The 22,020-nt window shown below is 35.8% G+C and overlaps 2 protein-coding genes across 7 annotated transcripts in view; one reads left to right on the top strand and one right to left on the bottom strand.

Annotated features, from left to right (window-relative positions):
- Window positions 1–275: 275 nt before the first annotated feature.
- Window positions 276–21,006, bottom strand: INTS12 (integrator complex subunit 12). 3 transcript variants are annotated; one of them, XM_012779020.3, is made up of 7 exons: window positions 20,645–21,006; window positions 17,128–17,292; window positions 14,681–14,833; window positions 12,756–12,943; window positions 11,130–11,289; window positions 6,086–6,232; window positions 276–962 (listed from the first exon to the last, which is right to left on the bottom strand). In XM_012779020.3, exons 2-7 carry the CDS (start codon window positions 17,281–17,283, stop codon window positions 378–380), a joined length of 1,389 nt encoding a protein of 462 aa, XP_012634474.1. In that variant the 5' UTR covers window positions 17,284–17,292; window positions 20,645–21,006; the 3' UTR covers window positions 276–377. The 3 variants fall into 3 exon arrangements, with proteins under 3 accessions (XP_012634474.1, XP_012634472.1, XP_075854085.1); XM_012779018.1 differs by lacking the exon at window positions 20,645–21,006 and adding an exon at window positions 20,290–20,638; XM_075997970.1 differs by lacking the exon at window positions 20,645–21,006 and adding an exon at window positions 16,829–16,908 and having other exon boundaries at window positions 17,128–17,250.
- Window positions 20,897–22,020, top strand: part of GSTCD (glutathione S-transferase C-terminal domain containing) — a 116,225-nt gene continuing 115,101 nt past the window's right edge. For all 4 annotated transcript variants that reach the window (XR_012915117.1, XM_012779011.3, XM_075997968.1 and 1 more), the window contains exon 1: window positions 20,897–21,024. The gene's annotated coding sequence lies outside the window, so the exon portion shown is untranslated. The remainder of the gene's footprint in view (window positions 21,025–22,020) is intronic.

The following is a 22,020-nucleotide window of genomic DNA, read 5'->3' as shown; positions in this document are numbered from 1 at the left end:
GGAAGCAGAAAACTTTATATCGGGTCGTCTCCGCCACCCTGTAAGGTGCCTCATTCAGTAGGATCAACTCTTGGGGCTTTGCTAGAAGAATTATTTCTTTTTCTTTAAATTTGCACATTCTATCAATCTTCTGAAATTCTCATCAAGAACCAGTCATGCTAATCATTGTTTTCACACACTATGGAAATTATTAAAAGTGTTAAAGACATTTAAAATAAAACTTTCCAAATTTTGCTATGTAATATTTAGCATTTTAAGCTAAGAAACAATAGAAATTTGATTGTGAGGATTTTTATTAAATTACAGCATCTTACAGTTTATGTTCTAATAACAAACTTGTCATCTTTAGGTTCATATGATATAAAAACTTGGCCATATTACTTTTTCAGTTTCTTTTGGGCAGCTTTCTTCTTGACCATCTGTAATCGCTTCATCGCATTGAGCTGTGATTCCTGTGAAGTGGGGCCTTTGAGGGACGCCGAGGGAGAGCTGCTCGATTCGGAAGTGGTTTTGCTGGTCGTACTCCCGCTAGGCCCGGATGTCCCGCTATTTCCATTCCCACTTAGTTGGTTGCTGCTCCCTGGAACTAAACTACTCGGACTAGGAAGACCTACTTTGCTGACATTGTCACAGCTAACTGAGCGACTAAGGCCAGTCTTGCCCAAGGTTAGAGGTGGAAGTGGTTTCAACGGCACAGTGGGTGTAGTGCTGTTACTGGAACCTATTTTGGAACCTATTCCACCTTTGGATGACGTTGCCAGACCAGTTAAACCCACAGGCTTCTGGTTGGCTGATGAGGTAGCAGGTTTCCCAGTACTGTTTTGTGCTGTTGAACTTAATTTTGCTGTTGAGGGACCAGCAGAGGAAGTTTTGGCTGCAAACGCTGCCCATCCAGTTAGGCCGCTGGTTGCTGAAGAGGAAACACTGGTACTAGAAGAATTTCCTGAAATAACCGTGGAAGTCTAAAAGAAAAACATTAAATATTACATTAGAGCCAAGTATAATCAATACCTATCTAATATCCTTGAATATATAACAAGTTTAATTGTTAGACTTTTTATACCAAAGTAATGACATGGGAAATTTAAGTCATATCATCATATTAGGTTTTTATGAAGCTGATCTGAAAAACCACACTGAACAAAACTTATCCATAGCTAGTAGGTATTACCATTTCCAAAAAAGAAAGTTTGGATACCATATTCTTGTCAAGAAAATATACAGAATTCCTTTTTGGGAATTGTTTTTAGATTTAGCTATAAGCCTTATCAGAAAAATCAGATTTAGTGCTTGAACTTATTTTTTTTTTTACCTAAAAAAGGTACTATCCAGCTCATTAAAACATCTAATTCTTTAGACTTTGCCCCAAATGACTAGTGGATCATTTCAAAAATAGAATCCACTCTTAATGGACAAAAATGCTTACACTCAGGAAATTCAGAAGAAGATACCTGAGACAAAGACACATACATTCAGTAATAATTTACTGAGTGTATGTGTGAGAGAAAGAAAACAGCTGTATATAACTTTTAAATCCATTAAAAAAATGTTTGCCCAAATTTTGAGCAACAGCTACAGGACTGCAAAATATATGTAGATGCATAATGTTAACTACTTGGAAGTATATAACTTTTATGACATATTAAAAAGGTTTCATGATTTTAGTTTCCTAATTTGTCTATACTTCCTGAAACTCACACAACAGATTTCTGCTTCCGAAAAAAGAATTTTATCAATTGCTTCACTGGCTGCACAGTGACATTTTGGGTAGGACTGACTTACTTCCTGATGTATTTTTTAAAGGTAAAACACTTCAATTTCTCTGATTAACTTCCGTGGCTAATCAGAAGCTCACAGTGATACCAATGCCATTATATAAATACATATTGATCATATGCACATAAGAACACATTTTTTTCACTTTAACATTAGGCACAAATGTACTTCGTTCAAATTAATTTTGAATTGACTTTCTTGACATTTTTTCTACCTTCATACCATTAAGAAGATTCACAAAAGTGTTAAGTACACTCACACAGGTAAAAGATAAGGTTTCACAAAATAACATTCTACTTTTAAAAAAGGTAGTTGTTATGTCCGAAATATATCCACGTAAATGTTGTATTTTTGTTGTTTTGGTTTTTTTTTTTTTTTTTTTTTTGGTTTTGTTTTATTTTTTTGAGATAGAGTCTCACTTTGTTGCCTGGGCATGAGGGCAGTGGTGTGATCCTAGCTCACTGCAACCCCAAACTCCTGGGCTCAAGCTATCCTCCCACCTCAGGCTCCCAAGCAGTTGGGACTATAGGTGTGTGCCACCACACCCAGCTAATTTTTCTATTTTTTGTATATACAGGGTCTTGCTATGTTGCTCAGACTTGTCTTGAACTCCTGACCTTAAGCAATTCTCCCACCTCAGCATCCCAAAGTGCTAGCATTACAGTCATAGGCCCCCATTTTGGCTGAGTTATATTTTAGAACTGAACTCCAAAAGAGGTGATAAAACATTTTTAGTTCTTACAAGGTAGCCTTCAATATCATCTCCATGTAAACATTTTCTTAACCACTTGAAAAGTAGTCAAAATAGAGAGCTCTGAGATCTTTATTTTATAAGAGGAGGAATCCAGACTTTTGTTCACACCATGAAAATTGACAGGATTTTTTTTTACAGTAATGTCATAAAATAACTATCTCATGAGGTTACCCAGAGACAGAAAACTTTACATAAATCATAAATTCACAGAGGAATGCACACCAGTAATGAGTGAAAAAGTCAAGAAAGAAAAAGGACACAGGTGTAGTAAACTTAGATCTAATTTTTTTCCTTTTTTTCTATTAAACATTAAACTAGCCCATATGGGCTAGATGATCTTTTAAGGAGCTTCACAAAAGAAAACCAACCTAAAAAGCATACCATGCTCATAGATCAGCAGATTCAACATTGTTAAAATGTCTATACTACCCAAAGTGATCTACAGATTTAATGCAATCACTATTGAAATACCAACGTCATTTTTCACAGATCTAGAAGAAATAATTCTACACTTAGTATGGAACCAGAGTAGATCCCATATAACCACAGCAATCTTAAGCAAAAAGAATGAATTGGGAGGCATTAATTTACCAGACTTCAAGGTATACTACAAAGCTACAAGAACCAAAACAGCATGGTATTGGCACAAAAACAGAGACCTAGACCAGTTGGTTCAGAATAGAGAACCCAGATACATAAAACCTCATATTGCCTCCTCATATTGCCACCTGATCTTTGACAAAACAGACAAAAACATACACCAAGGAAAAGAATCCCTATTAAATAAATGGTGCTGGGAAAACTGGATAGCCACATGTAGAACACTGAAATAGGATCAGTACTTCTCACCACTCAAAAAAACCAACTGACAATGAATAACAGATTTAAACCTAAGGCATGAAACTATAAGAATTCTGGAAGAAAACATTGGAACAACTTATAGACTTGGCCTGGGCAAAGAATTTATGAAGAACACCCCCAAAAGCAATCACAGCAACAACAAAAATAAATAAATGAGACCTGGTCAAATTAAAAAGCTTCTGCACAGGCAAGAAAACAATCATTACAGTGAATAGATAACCTACAGAATGGGAGAAAATATTTGGATGCTATACATTCAATGAAGGGCTGATAACTAGAATCTATACAGAATTCAAGCAAATCAGCAAGAAAAAAATCAAACAACTCTATTAAACAGTGGGCAAAGGACATGAACAGAAACGTTTCAAAAGAAGATAGACCAATAAACATGAAAAAATGCTCAACCTCTCTAATCATGAGGGAAATGCAAATCAAAACTACAACGAGATAGCGCTTAACTCTAGTGAGAATGGCTTTCATCAAAAAGTCCCAAAACAACAAATGTGGGCGTGGATGCAGAGAGACAGGAACACTCATACACTCTTGGTGGAACTGCAAACTAGTATAACAGACATGGAAAAGAGTATGGTGATACCTCAAAAAACTAAAAGTAGAACTACCATTTGATCCAGCAATACCTCTACTAGGTATTTATCTAAAGGAAAAAAAGACATTCTATAAAAAAGACACATGTACTCAAATGTTTATACCAGCACAATTCACAATTGCAAAGATATGGAAACAATCCAAGTGCCCATTGATACAGGAGTGGATTACTAAAATGTAGTATATGTATACCATGGAGTTCTACTCAGCCATAAAAAACAATGGTGAACCTCTTGTATTAACCTGGATGGACCATTCTTCTAAGTGAAGTATTACAAGAATGGAAAAACAAACACCACATGTACTCACCATTAAATTGGAACTAATTAATCAACACTTATGTGCACATATGGAAATAACATTCATTGGTAATCAATCAGGTGGGGAGGAGGAAGGAATGGGTAAATTCACACCTAACAGGTACAATGCACACTATCTGGGGGATGAGCACACTTAAAACTTTGGCTCAAATGGTACAAAAGCAATTTATGTAACCAAAATTTTTGTATCCACATAATATTCTGAAATAAAAAAATAAAAAGTAAAATATTTATATTACAAAAAAAGAAGAAAAGAAATCCCAGCTGAAGTAATTAAAATGACCAAAGTACAAACAAGAAAGCAAGTTCTATGTGTTTGGCATTATATTTTAATGGCTTGCTGTTGCCTGGTGTTTTTTTTTTAACAGAATGACAGATGGTTTAAAACACTATCAAGGACACAGAAGTAAAATAACAACAACAACAACAAAAAATGGAGACCAAGTAATTTCTTACTATTTCAGCATAGAAAATAAATTTCTTAAGTACTTTTAACAATAAATATTTTCTTGCCCATTATCCTATCGGAAAAGCCATTTGCTTTTTATGTGTGAATAGAAACGATTTTTTTCATAGTACAAATGTATTCACTTTTATCAAAAGACAAGAAAACCTCTTAATCAAAACAAACATGACTGCTAAGGCCTTAATTTATTTGCCATAAAACAATTTCGTATTGGATTTCCTAAAAATATAGTCGTCATAATGGGTTAGTATAAAAATCTACCAAAAAGTGATTAAGTATAGAATATAGCAACTCTAATTAGTTTCAATAAATTAGTTATTCTTCTATTCCAATTCACCAAGTTTCTATATGACAAATCAATAATGGATATCCTTTGGGTATCAATTCTTCCTTGGTAAAATAAAATAAAAAATGACTTACAAATACAATTATCAGTATCTTTCTCAGAGTACTTTATGTTCATATTCTTTTTCATCACACCAAGGATCTTGAGCTTGCTACTTATAATTGCTTAGACAAGGTAATATCTTTAGGATTTTCTCAAGTAAATACTTGAGAAATTTGAGGCTAATATTTTTTCTTCCATCTTTAGTACTATACTTAAAATTGGAATGTATATCCCAGTAAATTTATACATATATATTACATACATATAAAAATTTACATGTACATATTATATATATATATATATACATAATTTCTGTTATAAAATTAAATTAGAAAATTCTTTTACTTCATGATATCAAAATGTCAGGATACTAATAATAATGTGAACTTATTTCAAAGATGCAAATCTAGAAATGAGAAAGGTGATATTCTTACTAGATAATATGGTCCCTTAGTATAAGAGGTAGGTACCATGAAGGTTCATGATAATAAAGAAAAAAACCCAAAGGCAAGAACATTTTTTCAATAACCCAGTACGGAAGTAAAAAAAACTATGAGGACAATCAGCTTACACAGTACAGGAAGCAAAATTCTTGCTACTGATGGCAAAGGTACTTAGAATTTAATTAAAATTCCTGATTGGAGATAAGTATCTAACCACATAAGAATGGTAAAGAATGTCATTTTGGAGTGATTACAGACTGTTTCTATTTGTGATAAAAAGAAAAACAGCAAAGTTAGAGATAAATAATAATATAAATGTTCCTTTTCTACCTAATAGTAATGCAGTCTTAATTTTTAACAACATATAGCCATTTAGTACATAAAGTTTCTCATTAAATTTTTTGTCAAGCAACTATTGTTTAGTCTACTAAATGAAGATATAATCTCAGATAAAAATAGAATGTACTATACCTTAACTTCTGTTCTTTTAAATGCTAGAAAAGTTGTCTCTTGTTTGAGTTTAGTTTCTGGCTTCTTAACCAATGGATCTTTGACAGCTGGAGCTACAGAAACAACTGTAGGGGCTGGTTTCTGTGGTGGTTTCTGAGTTTTTTGTGCCTGCAAGAACCAGTGGATTAATTTAAATTAAAAAATCTTAATTAAATGCACACAAAAAGGATAATCTATCAGAGGTCTCATCATTTAAGTGAAATGGATTTCAACATTAAAAAATATTATGATGACAATGAGTATATAGGCTCTTAGACAAATAATTTTTATCAACATATTAATAGTTTGACAGATTTCATTAATTTCTAAACAGTAAAGATAATATTATCTCTCTAAAGATAATATTATCTAAAACTTAATATTAAGCTTTAGAAATCATGCCAAATAGGGTTGGTTAAACACAATTTTAACAAGACAAACCAAACTGTTTTTTTAAAAAAGGAAAATCACAAACTATATGTAACTAGTTAGCTTTACTTATCACGAAGTACAATTATTTCTCATTATGGTTGGTCAAAGACTTAGGAGTTTTCTTCTTAGGGTATAAGACCCTGAGTCACTAAGGGTAAGTTAGAACGTAGCTCAGATCATTTGTACGGTTTTAAATAAAGAATGGGGAGAGGCCGGGCGCGGTGGCTCAAGCCTGTAATCCTAGCACTCTGGGAGGCCAAGGCGGGCGGATTGCTCGAGGTCAGGAGTTCGAAACCAGCCTGAGCAAGAGCAAGACCCCGTCTCTACTATAAATAGAAAGAAATTAATTGGTCAACTAATATATATATATATAAAATTAGCCGGGCATGGTGGCGCATGCCTGTAGTCCCAGCTACTCGGGAGGCTGAGGCAGAAGGATTGCTTGAGCCCAGGAGTTTGAGGTTGCTGTGAGCTAGGCTGATGCCACGGCACTCACTCTAGCCTGGGCAACAAAGTGAGACTCTGTCTCAAAAAAAAAAAAAAAAAAAAAAAAAAAAGAATGGAGAGAAAAAAATTATTGATAAACGATGAACCTTTTTGAGGTTTTTCTACACTGCAGAACTAGGCACACCTCAGAGTCATAAATGCAAATTTCTATGTTCCAAAAGAAGAATTTATATCTATTGTTCCTTTATAAGCATTTTCAGTTTTATTTTGACCAATAATTGATTTTTTCCTTTATTTTATAACTAAGTGCTTTACTAAATTGTCCTATAAACTCTAATCACTTTTTAGTTTTTCAGTATTTTTCAGGTAGATACTCGTAACTATACAGATGGTATAGTTCACTGTTTAAGGGCACTGTTTCTGGAGTCAAACAGAACTAGGATTAAGACCCAGCTCAACTACTTTCCTAGCCATGCTACTTCAAGTAAAATATGGAAATCTCTAAAAGCTTCATTCTCTTCATCTGTAAAATGATAGCAACACCATCTACTTCAAAGGCAGGGTATGAGGATGGATTACAATTATATAAGAGTTTAGCATAAAGTCTGGCATATGTTGAGAACTGAACACAACAGTGACTATTTATTCACAATCATCTACAAAGGATGATCGAACTGAATCCAAAAGAGCCTCCCCACATTGGATGGGGACAGGTGCTCCCAGCCAGCCATTCCATAGTCTTTGACAATCCCCATGAGTCCACAGAATGCTATACCAGAGAACTTATTAATAACATGTTCCCATTTCTAGAAGCCTGAATTTGGCCTATTTTATCCTTGTTTGGACATTCTTGCGTCATCTTTTTTTTTTTTTTAATTTTTATTCCCTCTCCGAAGGAACTTTTTGTGTCATCTTCTTGTGATATTGTCTGCTGTACTATATAATTTTGACCCTTAAATCTTAATTCATGTCACTTTTTACATTATACACTTTCCACATCAAAGTACACTTGCCTGCAAGCATCACTTACAAAGCAACATTCAGATTAAGAACATTAAAGATGTTGGAGGACTACCTGTGGTAAAATATCTCTTACAAGCAGGAAAAGGAGGGCATCTTACCCTCCACTGCAAGGCCATGTTCTGAGAATGCAGCTCTCAGTGAATCAGAAACACACGGCTCCATGACTACAGCTTCTGATCTGACACTGCCCTCTACCCACATCTACCATTCCAGAGGCCAGATCTGATGAACCACCTAACCTGTATATTTTAGCAGATAAAGACTCATTATGAAACCCAGAAAGGACCTCTGCCTAGGAGATGATCTTTGGATCTTCTTCTGCCTCCCTATTTTCCCCATCTCTCTTAGAAACTGAGTAAGAAATACCCAGAACCCTTTGTCCTTTGCTGGTAACACCAGTTTAGGGAACTAGGATATAACCATTGACTCAGTGTTGTTCAACAAAGGCACTGCAATTCTTCTTTGGTAATTGCTTCATACACTGCGGAATATATAAAATTCCCCAATCAGGCCCTAACTGCCAGCATGGCAGTAACCAAAACGCCCACATATTTCTAAATGCTGCTAAGTATGAGTGTGTTACTACCTCAGATTGAGAGCCAGTGCAGTAAGTTATATGAGTCTCTCAACTGAGTGGGGGCAAAACCCATTATTGGGGTTGAGAGAAGATCATGGAACTGAAGAATGACCTTTGAACTCATAATACACTATCACGACATCTCAAGAAGGTCTTCTTATAATAACGTATGTGTAGAACCTGCCCCAGTTGGAGAAACTAGTACAAGGAGGAAAAGGATATTAGATGCTAATTATACCATCTTTGAGATACCTTGGAGCAATAACCAATGAACGTATGAGAATCTTACTCAAAGCAATTATAGTTAGAAGGACTGAATTTAGAATCCCTACTGTTCCAAATGCCTCTCTCGCATTAAACTTTATGCTTCCTGGATCCTGATCTTCAGGCTTACTTTAGATCATGTCTTTTGGTATTTCCCCACATCTGGTCTTTGTGTAGCCTCGTCATGTTCTAATATTAGCCGTGGCTCCCCATTCAGTACTTTGACTCTTGGACATACACGCTGCACTGACTGCTGATTTCCGGTATTAATCTATTAATACATTTTCTCTATTTTACTCATCTTACAATGAGAACAAGAGAATGCAAAATGTGCTCTGCTTTGGTGCTATACCAATGAATAAGACATAGTTTAACTGATAAATGAATTAGACATTTAATTTGCAAAGCAAATAAGAATAAACATTATCCCAGATGAAGAGAAGAAGCTGAGAAGCAAAACATATGGAAACACGAAAGTTTACCCACATATTCAAGGAATGATATACTTAGTCTGGCATGGCCAGAGTGTACAGTTATATATGGTGAAAGAGAAGGCTGTAAGGTAGACTTGAGTGAAAAGGAGAGAGTCCATATAAACAACCTAAGAAGTATAACCTCATTATATAAGTAATCGAGAGCCACAGGGCATGTTTAAGCAGATAAAGTCAGATAAACATTTTAGAAGAATAATTCTAATTATCTAACTGTAGTGAGTCAAGTGGATTGAAGGAAAGCAAAGGGGACTATTGCAATAGACAAGTAATGATGGATCTGTAGAACAGGGTAATGAAAGAAATGAACAGATCTGAGAGATATATAAGAGGTGGAACTAACAAATCTGGGGAAAAAAGGGGTAGAGAATTAAGAGAGGCATCAAAGATAATGTTTTCTAGCTCAAGCAACTATGGGAAAAAAACTGAGTAGAGAAGAGAACAATTTTAATTTTAAAGATGTTGAACTTAAAATACCTGTAGGATATCTAGTCAGCTAGTCAGCTGCAGAAAGAAAGTTAGAACCATAAACACAGATTTGGTACAAACTAACTCACAAAAAATGGGGGAGAAAAAACCTGAGGAAACTAGTGCTTAGCTATTAAGAGAGTTATAGTGAAATAATACCACTTGAAAAAAACTTGAAGATATAATATAGAAAGATTACTGTCACAACTTGTTTCTTTTGGCAATTGTCAGTTCCTAGTGGCTTCTTATGAATGCTCTGGAATGTACTAATACTGCTCATTTGTAATAAATTTAGTCAAAATCGTAGAGACCTAGTTTAAATAATAAATTAAATAAAAATTAAACTAAGCAGAAAAAATTGTAACTTGTGACAAAAATTTCCTGTTACAAACAAAATTAAAATGTGACCACTTTTCATTTCCTATTTCTGATTTAACTGACTAAAAAGCAAAATAGATACCTTGAAATTTTTACTTTTAACTAAGTACTTCTGACCTTAAAAAGACATATTTGGTCAAATTTATTTTGTGTAGAAATTCATTTAAGACATGAGAACTCTTCCTAGTAAGAATCACTATCTAAGGCAAAGGAAGAAAGAGGGGAAGGAGAGGAGAGAACAAGTCAATGAAGTAGATAGCAGCTCCTTGATGTTTTTTTAAAAGGAAAATTATGAAACTCACTTATCATTTATTTCCCTTATAAATGAATGAAAGTTAGAAAAACTATCCAATAACAAACAAAAACACAATTCAGTATGATATTAAGGGCAGTTATATATGTGAACAGTGAAAAGAGAAAAGTATATTAGGAGAATGAGATAAATGGTCAAAGACAATCAGAAGGACAAACTGAGGAACAAAGAAGTGCAAACGGAAAGACAGAGGTTCACACTCCTGGCCCTACACACACTCGTTTATTGGTTTCAGCTCACTCAGGAATTTTCTATATTTCCTTATCAGACTCAACAAAGACTGGGGCTTTGCATCTAACCCTCTCCCATAGTATTTTACACTAGCTTTAATGTGTTTATAAACACACTGACATACTAGTAAGGAATAGTCATAATTTGTAGGTCACCAATTCTGTTTATCTATATCAGAATAACCTAAAAGCTGAACAGAGAAAAATGCACATACCATGGTCTGGTCTTCAGACAGAGACACATCAATTTGCATTTGTTGTGCATCACTATACACACAAACATTTGCATCATCAGCTTATTTATGGTTCTCATATCGTAAATGTTCAAATGTTTGTTTTGAAAGCACACACCAACAGAAAAGTGACACAGACTGTTCAAAAGAAAGAAGAATACAACTCCTACCATTCTCTTCATTTGTCTAGTACATCGGGCACAATACCACACCAGGCGAGGGTCGTTCACTTCCTTGTCTGTCACCTGGGGCTTGTGGCAATCTTGGTGGTAGAGGTTATGGCACTCCTGACATTCAACTAATTGATTACCAGATGCCACGGTCATTTGCCTAAGAAAACATACCATTAAATATACTTTCTTGAATGTAACAATTTAAAGTCATTTCAGAATTGTTCTAGTAAAGTTTGGTATATTAAAAGCAGAAAAAAGTTCCAGAAAACCAAAAGGCAAAAAACCAAATCTGTGGAATGGGCACTTCACTCCTTTTAAAGCTTATGCTCAACCATTAATAAATATATAGGGTGCCTTAATTAAATTGGGCTATTTTCTCCTTGTCATTTCTCACTGTAATTATTTTCTTTCTCTCAGAAATTAGACTGTCACTAGTCTTGCAACAGGTTCATAACATTTTCTTTGTATCTCTATTAAATTCCTTTAAATTAGTTAGCTACATATTGTTCTACCTTCTTAATATAAATTATCTAAAGGTGGGGATTGGACCTAATATCTACAGTGCCCAGCATATTCCTTTGCAGATCTAGGGTGTTCAATAAATTTTCTATCAGCTGAATAGAATAGAGCAATATGTATATAAAAAAAGTGTCAGTTCTAACAGCACAAAAAGTAATCACTATAGCCTTAGATTATTATAGTAAGTCTCCCTGATGAAGGGAGATCTCTCTCCATTATTACTTTATCATTTATTTATAAAACAATAACTTTCACAGTAGATAAAGGCTGGAATAAACAAATATATGTAAAAACAATGAATCTCTAATAAATGATCCTATTCAGAAGCATTAACTCATTCTCTATTATGTTCACAAAAGCTTACAGTTATGTATTCACTCCCAATGCACCAGAATTGAACATTTTTATGATGAAAATAGCAACAAAGATGGCAATCTTTTTTGTGCTAAGCAATGAAAGCCATTAACAAAGAAAAATTTAGCTCTTGGCATTAAGAAGTTTATGTTATTTAGTATTATTATTATCTAGTTACTATTAGCTGTATCATTATCTAGTTATTTCTGATTTTTAAAATGTATCTTCTACTAATCAAAGTTCTTTATGTTTTTATTCCTCCATGTTTGAAGACACCAATCAGAATAACCTACCAGAACAATTTCTTTAATTTTCATTATCCTTAGGAAAAGACTTACTAGTGTGTTAGGAATTACATGTAATAGTTTATTTTTACAAATTTCATCAACAATTCAGAAAAGAAAAGCAACACAGACTTTTTAAAAAGAAAGATGGAATTAATTGAGCCTCTTCCTTATTAAAGAGTAATACAATAATCACTTTCCCTCAAGAACCCCAAAATGCAGAAAATGTTACCATAACAGATTAAAGAAGCCATAGTCAAAAAGATATCTGCCAATTTTCAGGATGCTAAATTGCTATATTGGCAGTTCATAAGGCATAATCGACTTATCTCCTCCCCACTCCCAAATAATAAAAACAAAATAGAAAACACCTAACAATTGTTCTGATTTTTGGCAGGTGGATGTGGAAGGGAGTTGTTTGCTGTTTGCAAAGAAACAAAAGGATCTGTGGCCAGGTACAGCTTACCTACAAACAACACAGGCCAATCCCATCTCCATGGCAAAATCATCAGCACTGGTCTCTTCAAAACTGGAAAGGTCAGCCATAGCTAAATCCTTGCTGGTTTGGACCGTAATGGGGGAGGATCGTGTCTCTGGTTTCTCCAATCTAGGTTTCTTTGGAATATCAACTCCTTCAGTGATGTCTGATTTCATCTAGAAAAAGCACACATCAGAATATAATAATGAAAGTAACATGGTAGAATAAACTTTAAATCACTGAGAGATGGGTAAGGAGGACAGTATGTGATGATCAATTCCATTTTATAGATATTTTCATAGTTAGGGACAGATATGCACATTAGTGTAGAATTATAACTAATTTATAATCAGTACATTAAAAGAAACCAGCAAGATAGAAATAAATAAATCACAAGAATATAACATATGCTGGTATTTTTCTTTGTACTCTTCTATCAAAGAATTCTGGAAGTTCAATGGATTTACTTATACTGACTGCTTTTTTTCCCCCCAATAAGATGCTTTGAATTGAGAAAACATTCTTACTAATACGGCTATATTTTATTTTGATGTTTTTAATTATAAACTATTAATATTTAACATATATTAAAAGAAATAATGAGCTATCTATACTAGTCATCCAGACTTCACACATTGCCATATTTGCTTCAGAGCTAATTCTGGTTCCTTTCTTTAAAATATAATTGGTATACCTGTTGGCATGGCAAAAATTAGAAAATCTGATAAGACATGGAGAACTTAGAATTCTTATATTTTGCTGATGAGAACATAAATTTAGTACATACACCTTCGGCAATTTGACAATGCCTAGTAACACTGAAGATGTTATATTGTATTACATTGACTTATAGGTATACATTCTATAGAAACTACTAACACGTTTGCAAAGAGATAAATATAAAAGAGGTCAGTTACACTATATTGTAAGAGAGAAAAAGGAGAAATAACCTAATTGCTCATCAGTAGGGAAACAGATAAATGGGTTTATTTATAGAATGAATATTGTATGGTAGCTAAAAGAAATAACTAGCTCCAGATGCATCAACATAAATTACAAAAGCACACTGTTATTCATACCTAATAGGTACAGGGCACAGTATATGGATAATGGACACGCTTAAAACTTTGACTCACATTGTACAAAAGCAATTCATGTAACCAAAATGTTTGTACCCCCATAATATTTTCAAAAACAAAAACAAAAAACTCCCACATTGTTGAGTGGAGAAAAAGTTACCAAAGAATATATATATATATATATATACATATATATATATATATATATATACACACACAGTATATCATTTATATAAATTTAAAAGTAGAAAAAATAGTTTATGAATAGTCAGTATTTAGTAAAAATATGAAAACATACATATTATACCCCACCATGAGGGCAGGAGTTACTGAAGATATATTTTAATGTATTTTTTACTAATTTCTAAAATCTTAATTACTATTTGTGAAAATCCTTCAAAAAAGACAATCCAAGAATCATCTATGGCCCACTTAAAGTGCATCCCATTCTATAACAAAGTTCATGTTTACTCATTTATTAATACATCTTTCTTTTCTCTTTATCTTTTCAACAACTGCTCTATCCAGAATCTCTAAGGTATGGATAAAATTTATACTAAAAAAAATACGATACCCCCTAGAGTTCAAATATTTTTTGACAATGACTTCAGTAAATAGTCAAAAAAATTAACCATTTAATGTTAATCAAAAAATTTCTAAATTTTACTCATTTTTCAAAAAGTCAATATCTAATAACCAGCAAAATGTATTTACTGAATGATTACTACATACCTACACCCATTATTATCAAAGAAGTAGACATAAAACATTGTTTCTGCCTGTGGAACAACTGATTTACTCTTTATTTCTTTTAAATAGATTAAAAAAACCTACTTTATCAGCAGGTCTCTTGTCAGCTTCCTTCTTTACTTTTTCAGTTGTGAGGACCTTGCCATTATTACTGCCAGAAGGAAGACTGGAGGTCATTTTAGGTTCTTGCTTAACGGAGATAGTTTTTGTGCTTGAAATTTTAGGTGGCTCCACATCCTAAAAAATGAAATCAAAAAGTACTAGTAATTAAAAATTCAGACTATCTAATACATCATAAAAGACATATTATAAACATAAATAATTTTCACTTAAAAATTAAGATATTATAACCAATGTAATATCCTTTTCTTTTCTTTTTTTTTGGGGGGGGGACAGAGTCTCACTTTGTTGCCCAGGCTAGAGTGAGTACCGTGGCATCAGCTTAGCTCACAGCAACCTCGAACTCCTGGGCTCAAGCAATCCTGCTGCCTCAGCCTCCCGAGTAGCTGGGACTACAGGCATGTGCCACCATGCCCGGCTAATTTTTTCTATATATATATTAGTTGGCCAATTAGTTTCTTTCTATTTATAGTAGAGACAGGGTCTCGCTCTTGCTCAGGCTGGTTTCAAACTCCTGACCTCGAGCAATCCGCCCGCCTAGGCCTCCCAGAGTGCTAGGGTTACAGGCGTGAGCCACCACGTCCGGCCGTAATATTCTTTTCTTAAATAGCTTTATTAAGATATAATTGATGTGCAAACTTTACTTAAAGTGTAAAATTTGCTAAGTTTTCACATATGCATACACTAGTGACACCATCACTACAATCAATATAATGAACATATCCATCATTCCCTCAAATTTCCTTGTGGCTATTTGTAATCAAACTCAGGTATATATCCTAGAGAAACTATGTCCCCCATCCTCAAGCAACCAGTGATCTTTCTGTAACTATAGATTAGTTATAAATTTTCTAGAAATGTACATAAATGTAATTATATAGTATCCTTTTTTGTCTGGCTTTTTTTTATCAGTATATTCATTTGGAGATTCATCTATGTTGTTGAGTGTATCAATAGTTTATTCCTTCTTATTGCGGAATAATATTCCATTGTATAGATATGCCATAATTTGTTTACATATTTACCTATTGATGGGCATTTCAGTTGTCTGCAGTTTGGGGATATTACAAATAAAGCTGTTACAAACATTCACATAGAAGTCATTGTATGGACATATATTTTTCTATCTCTAGAATAAATGTCTAGAAGTAAAATGACTAGGTCACATGGTAAGCATATACTGAATTCTTTAAGAAATTGCCAAACTGTGTTCCAAAGTGGCTGTACCATTTTATTTTTCCACCAGGAAGATATGAGACTTCCAGTTTTTTCATACCTTTACCAATACTTGGTATGGCTGGTCTTTTTAATATTAGACATTCTAATAGGTACATAGTAGTATCTCATTGTGGATTTAATTTACATTTTCCTAGTGGCTAAGGATGTTGAACATTTTTTCTAGTGCTCATTTGCCAAACATATGTCTTCTTTGGAGAACTACTTAATAAAATTTTTTGCCCATTTAAAAAAACGGGGTTGTTTGTTGTATTATTGGGTTTAAAGAGTTTCTCACAGATTCTGGGCACAAAGCCTTTATCAGATAAATGATTTGCAAATATTTTCTCTCCATTTGTGGCTTGTCTTTTCATTCTGTTTTAAACTTTGAATCCTTAGTCTTATATTATAGCTTTGCTAATATAGGTATTTGTTATTTACTTTTATTAATAGTATACAAAGTTTATATATATAGTAGCTTCTTGGAATCTCTCCCTCCCCTAAAAGAAGGGCATTTCCTCATCATTCTAAATAAAACTGAAATAGCTGACTGCAGCCTAGTTTTCTGTGATAATCCATAAAAGTGCAGAAATGTAAATGGTTATGATACATATCAACTTCAGAATAGTGGTTACCTCTGAAGACCAAGAGAAAGGGAAGGGATGAAGAATGGGGCTTCAACCCTATCAAGCAGGGCTTGACTTATTGTGATAATTGTTTAGACTGGGCTTTAGCAGACTGAGGCCTGTAAATACAGTTTTTTAGTTATATTGCAACACAGCTATATACCCATTCATTTATGTACAATGTATGGCTGCTTTTATGCCACCATGGCACAATTAAATAGTTGTAACAGAGACAATCTGGTTCATGAAACTCAAAATATTTACTACTTGCAACTTGAGAGGCTGAGGCAGGAAGAACGCTTGAGCTCAGGAGTTTGAGGCCAGCTTGGGCAACACAGCAAGACTCCATTTCTAAAAAAGATTATTTACTATTTAGTTCTTTACAGAAAGTTTGTTGAACACTGGTGTAGACTTAGTAAAGCAATGGAGCAAATGTTAATAATGCAGATTAAACTGAGAAGTATATCAGGTGTGCAACAAAAAAATTGAGTATAATCTTGCAGTATTTGCAACAATTATCTAATTCAGCTAAGAAGTTATTCTTTCCAAGCTTTTTATTCACATAGGTACCTTTTGAGATGGACGGTAACTTGAATCAATGCCCCGAGCCAAAGATTCATCAAGCAGTGCTTTTAGCTTTTCAGCAGAATCTTTACTCTTTGAATGTAAGAAACCTAGTGCTTTCAAAAAAATGGGATCAAGTTCCAGGTTCACAGAGGCAGCCATTGCAAACACCTGAAGGAAAAAAAGAGAGAGAAGTAATTTAGAAACAAAGTGCAATTATCTATGTCCAAGTTTTATCTATTTTGTTCTTTGTTTATAACAGATTATACTGCACACATGACACAAAATTTACAAAGTCCAAAAGGTTATTACAGATAAAAAGTAAATTTCCTTCTTATCCTGACTAGCATTATCAATTTTCTGTGTATTTATATCTATGGCAAAGTTTTAAATCCAGATAAGCTTCTCCCTGCTGTAGAGCCCCTTCTTACCTGTTTGCAAAGATACACTTGTAATTTCAGTACATAGAACTTGATGTGTTTAGGTCAGGTTCACTCTATATCAAAATTTCTTCTCTCAAACCTTACTTCCATTAAAAAAAAACGAAGATTTACTATGCATGTGTCTGTATGTGTAGGGGGGTGTCACAGGAGGGCAGTGGTTAAAGGGTGCATTAAGTGATGTGCTGTAGAGGTTGCTTATTACCTCAACTATCTTTTTTTTTTTTTTTAATTTTGCCTCCTTAGTCCTCTGCCCTAATCTTGAAACACACTGATAATCTTATTAGATCACATTTAGATTGCAGTATCTTATGTGTTAACCTATTTTTAAAAAGAAAGATCTCTGAGGGATGGTACCATAGCTGCTTTAAAAAAAAAAAAATATATGTATGTATATATATATATATGTATATCTCCAGTTTTCAGGGGTTTATAACGCCACTCAAACTTGCTGTAGGTTCAGTCTTGGCATATGAAAGCACATCCTAAAAATGGATTGTTTGTTCCCTTCCACCTACTTCCCTCCTCATCCCTTTCCAGGTCTGACAGGAAACACACACACCCCAGACTGTTTATTTTTAAGTTCCCAAGAAGGTATTAACCTGATAACCTCAAAATTATTGTCAAATTCTGTGCTGTACTAAAATATCACCTTAAGTGCCCATGAAAAGGAGTCCAAAGGCCAATACTAGAATGAAAAAGTAACCTCATTTCAAACCGTTGTCTTAGTAAGAACTTAAAAAAACTGAGAAGCAGCCTGTCACCTCTCAATATTGTATCATTACATACATCACCTCTACATAATGATAGGTACAGAAAGGTTATTTCTAAATTTACTCATAGTACTGGTCACCATATATGTTCTGAGGAAAAAATATCTCCTCAACAAAATCTCCATGATTAAAAGGCTAAATCTGCCACTCTTCCAGAATGTACAAGTGGAAGACAGCCTAATAATTCTATTGATCTAATTTTATATAGCTAAAGGGCATAGTAGTTTACTTATCCTGTTTTATTGGTTACTGACAAAGGATTGATACCTACAAGAATCCTTGTACTATAGTAGAAAAACTATTACTTGAAATTTCCATGCTCAAAAATGGAAGCAAAGTACTTATTGTTATGTATTTCTATAATCATGGAAAAAAGGTTTACATTACGGATTAAGTGTCAGAGTCAGCACAAGACTACAGAAGTCATTAACACCAACATTCCAATTGGAACCTTGGAGTCAGTTCTTTTTATATGATCCTGCAATTATAAAACTTAACAGACTTTGTGCCCTTGCCCTAAATTACTAACATATCCCACAACTAGCCATATATATGAAAGTATGCTCAGTTCTTTTGCTTGTGGAATAAATAAGAACAGTTTGGAGGCCACTGCTGACTATCTAGCAACTTGCAGTTTCCACTTTCCCTCATACATCATGGCTTTAAGGTACAACTTGCCCCTTGCAAATCCCTCCAGCACTCCCATTCAGCTCAGTCCTTCTTCCTCTCCACACTGACTTCATTGCTAGCTGCCAATTATCTTCTAGCCCCTGCTCATTACCAACACATTCCCCTCTGTGTTCCACTTTTTCCTGAAGCACTTCTTTACTCTTTTACTTTTATGCTTCTCCCCAAAGACATCACCTCCCTTAAAACCTTCTCCCAAATCCTGTTCCTTTGACTTGTTTCCTCTCAATGAGCAAAGACAGGTCTAAGGAGACCTTACTTTATACTGCTGCTTTCAGAAAAATATTCCAAGACCACCATATGTCAACATCTCTTGAAATTCACCTGCATCTCCACTATTACTAATGTTGCACTAAGCTCACCTTCTTCTTCTCCCCCGCCATCATCTTTAACAACTTTAGCATTTATACTGATGATCTTTTCCAACTTTATATATTCATTTCATTTAGATCTTCAACCTCAAGAAGCTTCATCTTGAGCCAGCAAAATCGGAAACTTGCCACAACTATTCCTTTTGACTACAATCTTCCATCACTGCCCCGCCCCCCCCCCAAAACCCCAAACACTGAAACAGGAATAGCAAAGCAAAACGAAAATCACTTCTTTCATGACTTGGGACTTGTACGATATTCCTATCTGAAATACTCTCTTCCTAATCTTTCATCTGGCCTAAATTCATTAATCCCACCAGAATGTAAACTCCTTAAGGGCAGGGATTCATTTTGTCATTGTTATTTTCCTAGTATGTGGAACTAACTGGTGCTCAAAAATATTTATTGAATGAATGAACAGTTCATATGAAAAACTGTTAAGTTTTTGCATAAAATGTCACTTTTAGGGTTTCTATGACCTCTCCAACTTAAATTGGATATTCCTGTATAAATATAAATAAATGCTTTCCCCTAGATCCGTTTTCCATACGTGCCAATTTCTAAAGAAGTCCAAAGTTGATCATCTGCATATGTATGAGTGAAGGAAACTGCATCTATTCACACACACTGCAATACTGGGGTTGCTATTTCGCAACAGCTCTAGAAAACTTTGTTGTTCGTGTCTTTGCAAGCTCTTGCAACTCCTTTCAATAAACATTCTCTTAAAGATGCTGTCCTTGTTATTCCTCTACTTCGTTCTTGGTTCTGGATTACACTGATACCTTAGGAACACCTGGAAACACAAGGCAGGAGAAAAGACCCCAAAGTGGTGGAGTAGCTGAAAAGCGACAGCACTGAGAAAGGGAACGTCCATCCTTTGATCAAAGCAAAACACACCGAAGGCCTAGCATGAGAGAAGGTCCTCGACAAGGAAGCCAGAAGATGACGGAAGGAGTAAGGGAGCTGTACAAAGAGGTCGCCAAAATCCTCTGCCGAAGGTCCGAGACGAGGTCCCCGGGCCTCAGTGCTAGGACTGTCCCCAGCCCCGTGCCCGAGTCCGTAGCACCTGGGAGGGAAGCTCAGTCCTCACTGAGAGGGAGCGGCCAGGCTGAGGCTCGCAACCGCTCGAAAATTCCGGAGCTTCCCCTCGAGAAGCGAGGAAATTGAGTCCCCACGAAGCTACCCTCGCCCCTCGCGGGGGTCTCGAGCCACCCGGATGCGGCCGGGAGCCGGGCCCCTCGTCACAACTCACCGCTCCGCCCCGCCGCGCCGGCCGTTCCTGCTGGCCCCTTCTGAACCTGTCCCCGCACTAGCCGGCTCCGAAAGCGGGAAAACAAACGTTCCCGCTGCAGGGCTGAGGGGAAACGTTTGGCATGGCCACAGCAGGAAGTGACGTAACACCTCCCTTCCGGTCCGCCGGATTATGAATGAGGGCCGGCGCGGCTGTTTGCCGGATGTACTGCCTGTTGATTTTTCTTCCTCGGTGTCTTTGAAAGCGTGTGCTCCGCGGGCCCCAGCTCCCAGAAGGAACCTTGGAATTGCGGCTCCAGCTGAGCGAGAAGGCGCCGGCGGCCGGGGTCTCCGACGCGCGCACGCACCACCCTCCCTGCCTGGCCGCGCCTCTGCGACCAGGTAAAGAAGGCGCTCGGGCCGCCAGCTTCTCAGCCCCCGCGACCTTCCGGGGACTGCCGTTTGCATCCGGGTCGACGAGGCTGAGGATGCGTGTAAGGGTGGGAAGGACGAGGGCGGGGAGTTACTGATCTCCTTCCAGCCAGGGCTGCCTCGGCCTTGTTTTCGCCACAGCTCCGGAGGTGCGGATTGGGTGCTCAGGTGTGCGCGTTCCCGGGTTTCCCCGAGCCCGTCTCGCCTGCCTTCCTCTGCTGCTGGGGGGAGCTGCTGCAAGGGGTTTGTGGGGTCTTTTGCTGTTAAGTACGATTTCAAGACCACTTGGATCACACTAACTTTTTTTTCCTCTTTGGCATTTAATTTTCCTTTCCAGTCCTTCCTGATTAGAGAAACCAGGTGTATGTGAACGCTACGTAACCGTTACTCCAAAGGACCTGCTTCGTTTTGGCCTATTCGCTTACGTTACGTTCTCAAAGCTGTGTCTCTCGTCGGTTTTTTAGTTCTATGGAAAGTTGTTTTGAGTTGCTTTGGCTTCGGAAACATTTGATAATACACGTGCTTCCCATCCCAACTCTCTACCTGGTGTCTTGTTATTTTTCCAAGACTAGGTGTCTTGTTATTTTTCCCTTTATTCTTAATGCCAGGATCCCATTCCTTGTTACTAAATTCTTGAATACCAAGAAAATGCCAGCATTTAATAATAAATTTTGTGCTAAATTGATAAAAAAATATAGTATGCCGCTATTTTTTTTTCTAAGCCTATCTGTAGAAACAATGTTTACAGGAGAAAATGCAAAACCCAGCAAGAACTAGTGATGTGACAAATTTAAACATGTAAACATGGTCACCTAAATACTATGAAAATAAACTGTTACAACAACTGAGTGATTTGCTGTCATACTTAATAAATCAGACATTAATCTCTGTGGAGTTTTTTTTAACTACCTGGTGGGGAGCATACGCTGCTGAGAGGTTTGCCTTAAGCATACTCATCACTTGAAA

This window comes from Microcebus murinus, chromosome 27 (genome assembly GCF_040939455.1).
Source record: "Microcebus murinus isolate Inina chromosome 27, M.murinus_Inina_mat1.0, whole genome shotgun sequence".
NCBI classification, from domain to species: Eukaryota; Metazoa; Chordata; class Mammalia; order Primates; family Cheirogaleidae; genus Microcebus; species Microcebus murinus.
Note: the sequence above shows the minus strand (reverse complement) of the source record. Positions and strands in the feature narration are given on the sequence as shown.

Excerpts from the sequence above, each read along its gene's own strand:
- INTS12 (XM_012779020.3), bottom strand. The coding sequence starts at position 17,283 with ATGGCTGCCTCTGTGAACCTGGAACTTGATCCCATTTTTTTGAAAGCA. Across the intron at positions 12,944-14,680 it reads ACAAGAGACCTGCTGATAAA|ATGAAATCAGACATCACTGA; the intron begins GTAGGTTTTTTT and ends TGCTTTTTCTAG. Across the intron at positions 6,233-11,129 it reads CTAGACAAATGAAGAGAATG|GCACAAAAAACTCAGAAACC; the intron begins GTAGGAGTTGTA and ends TGGTTCTTGCAG.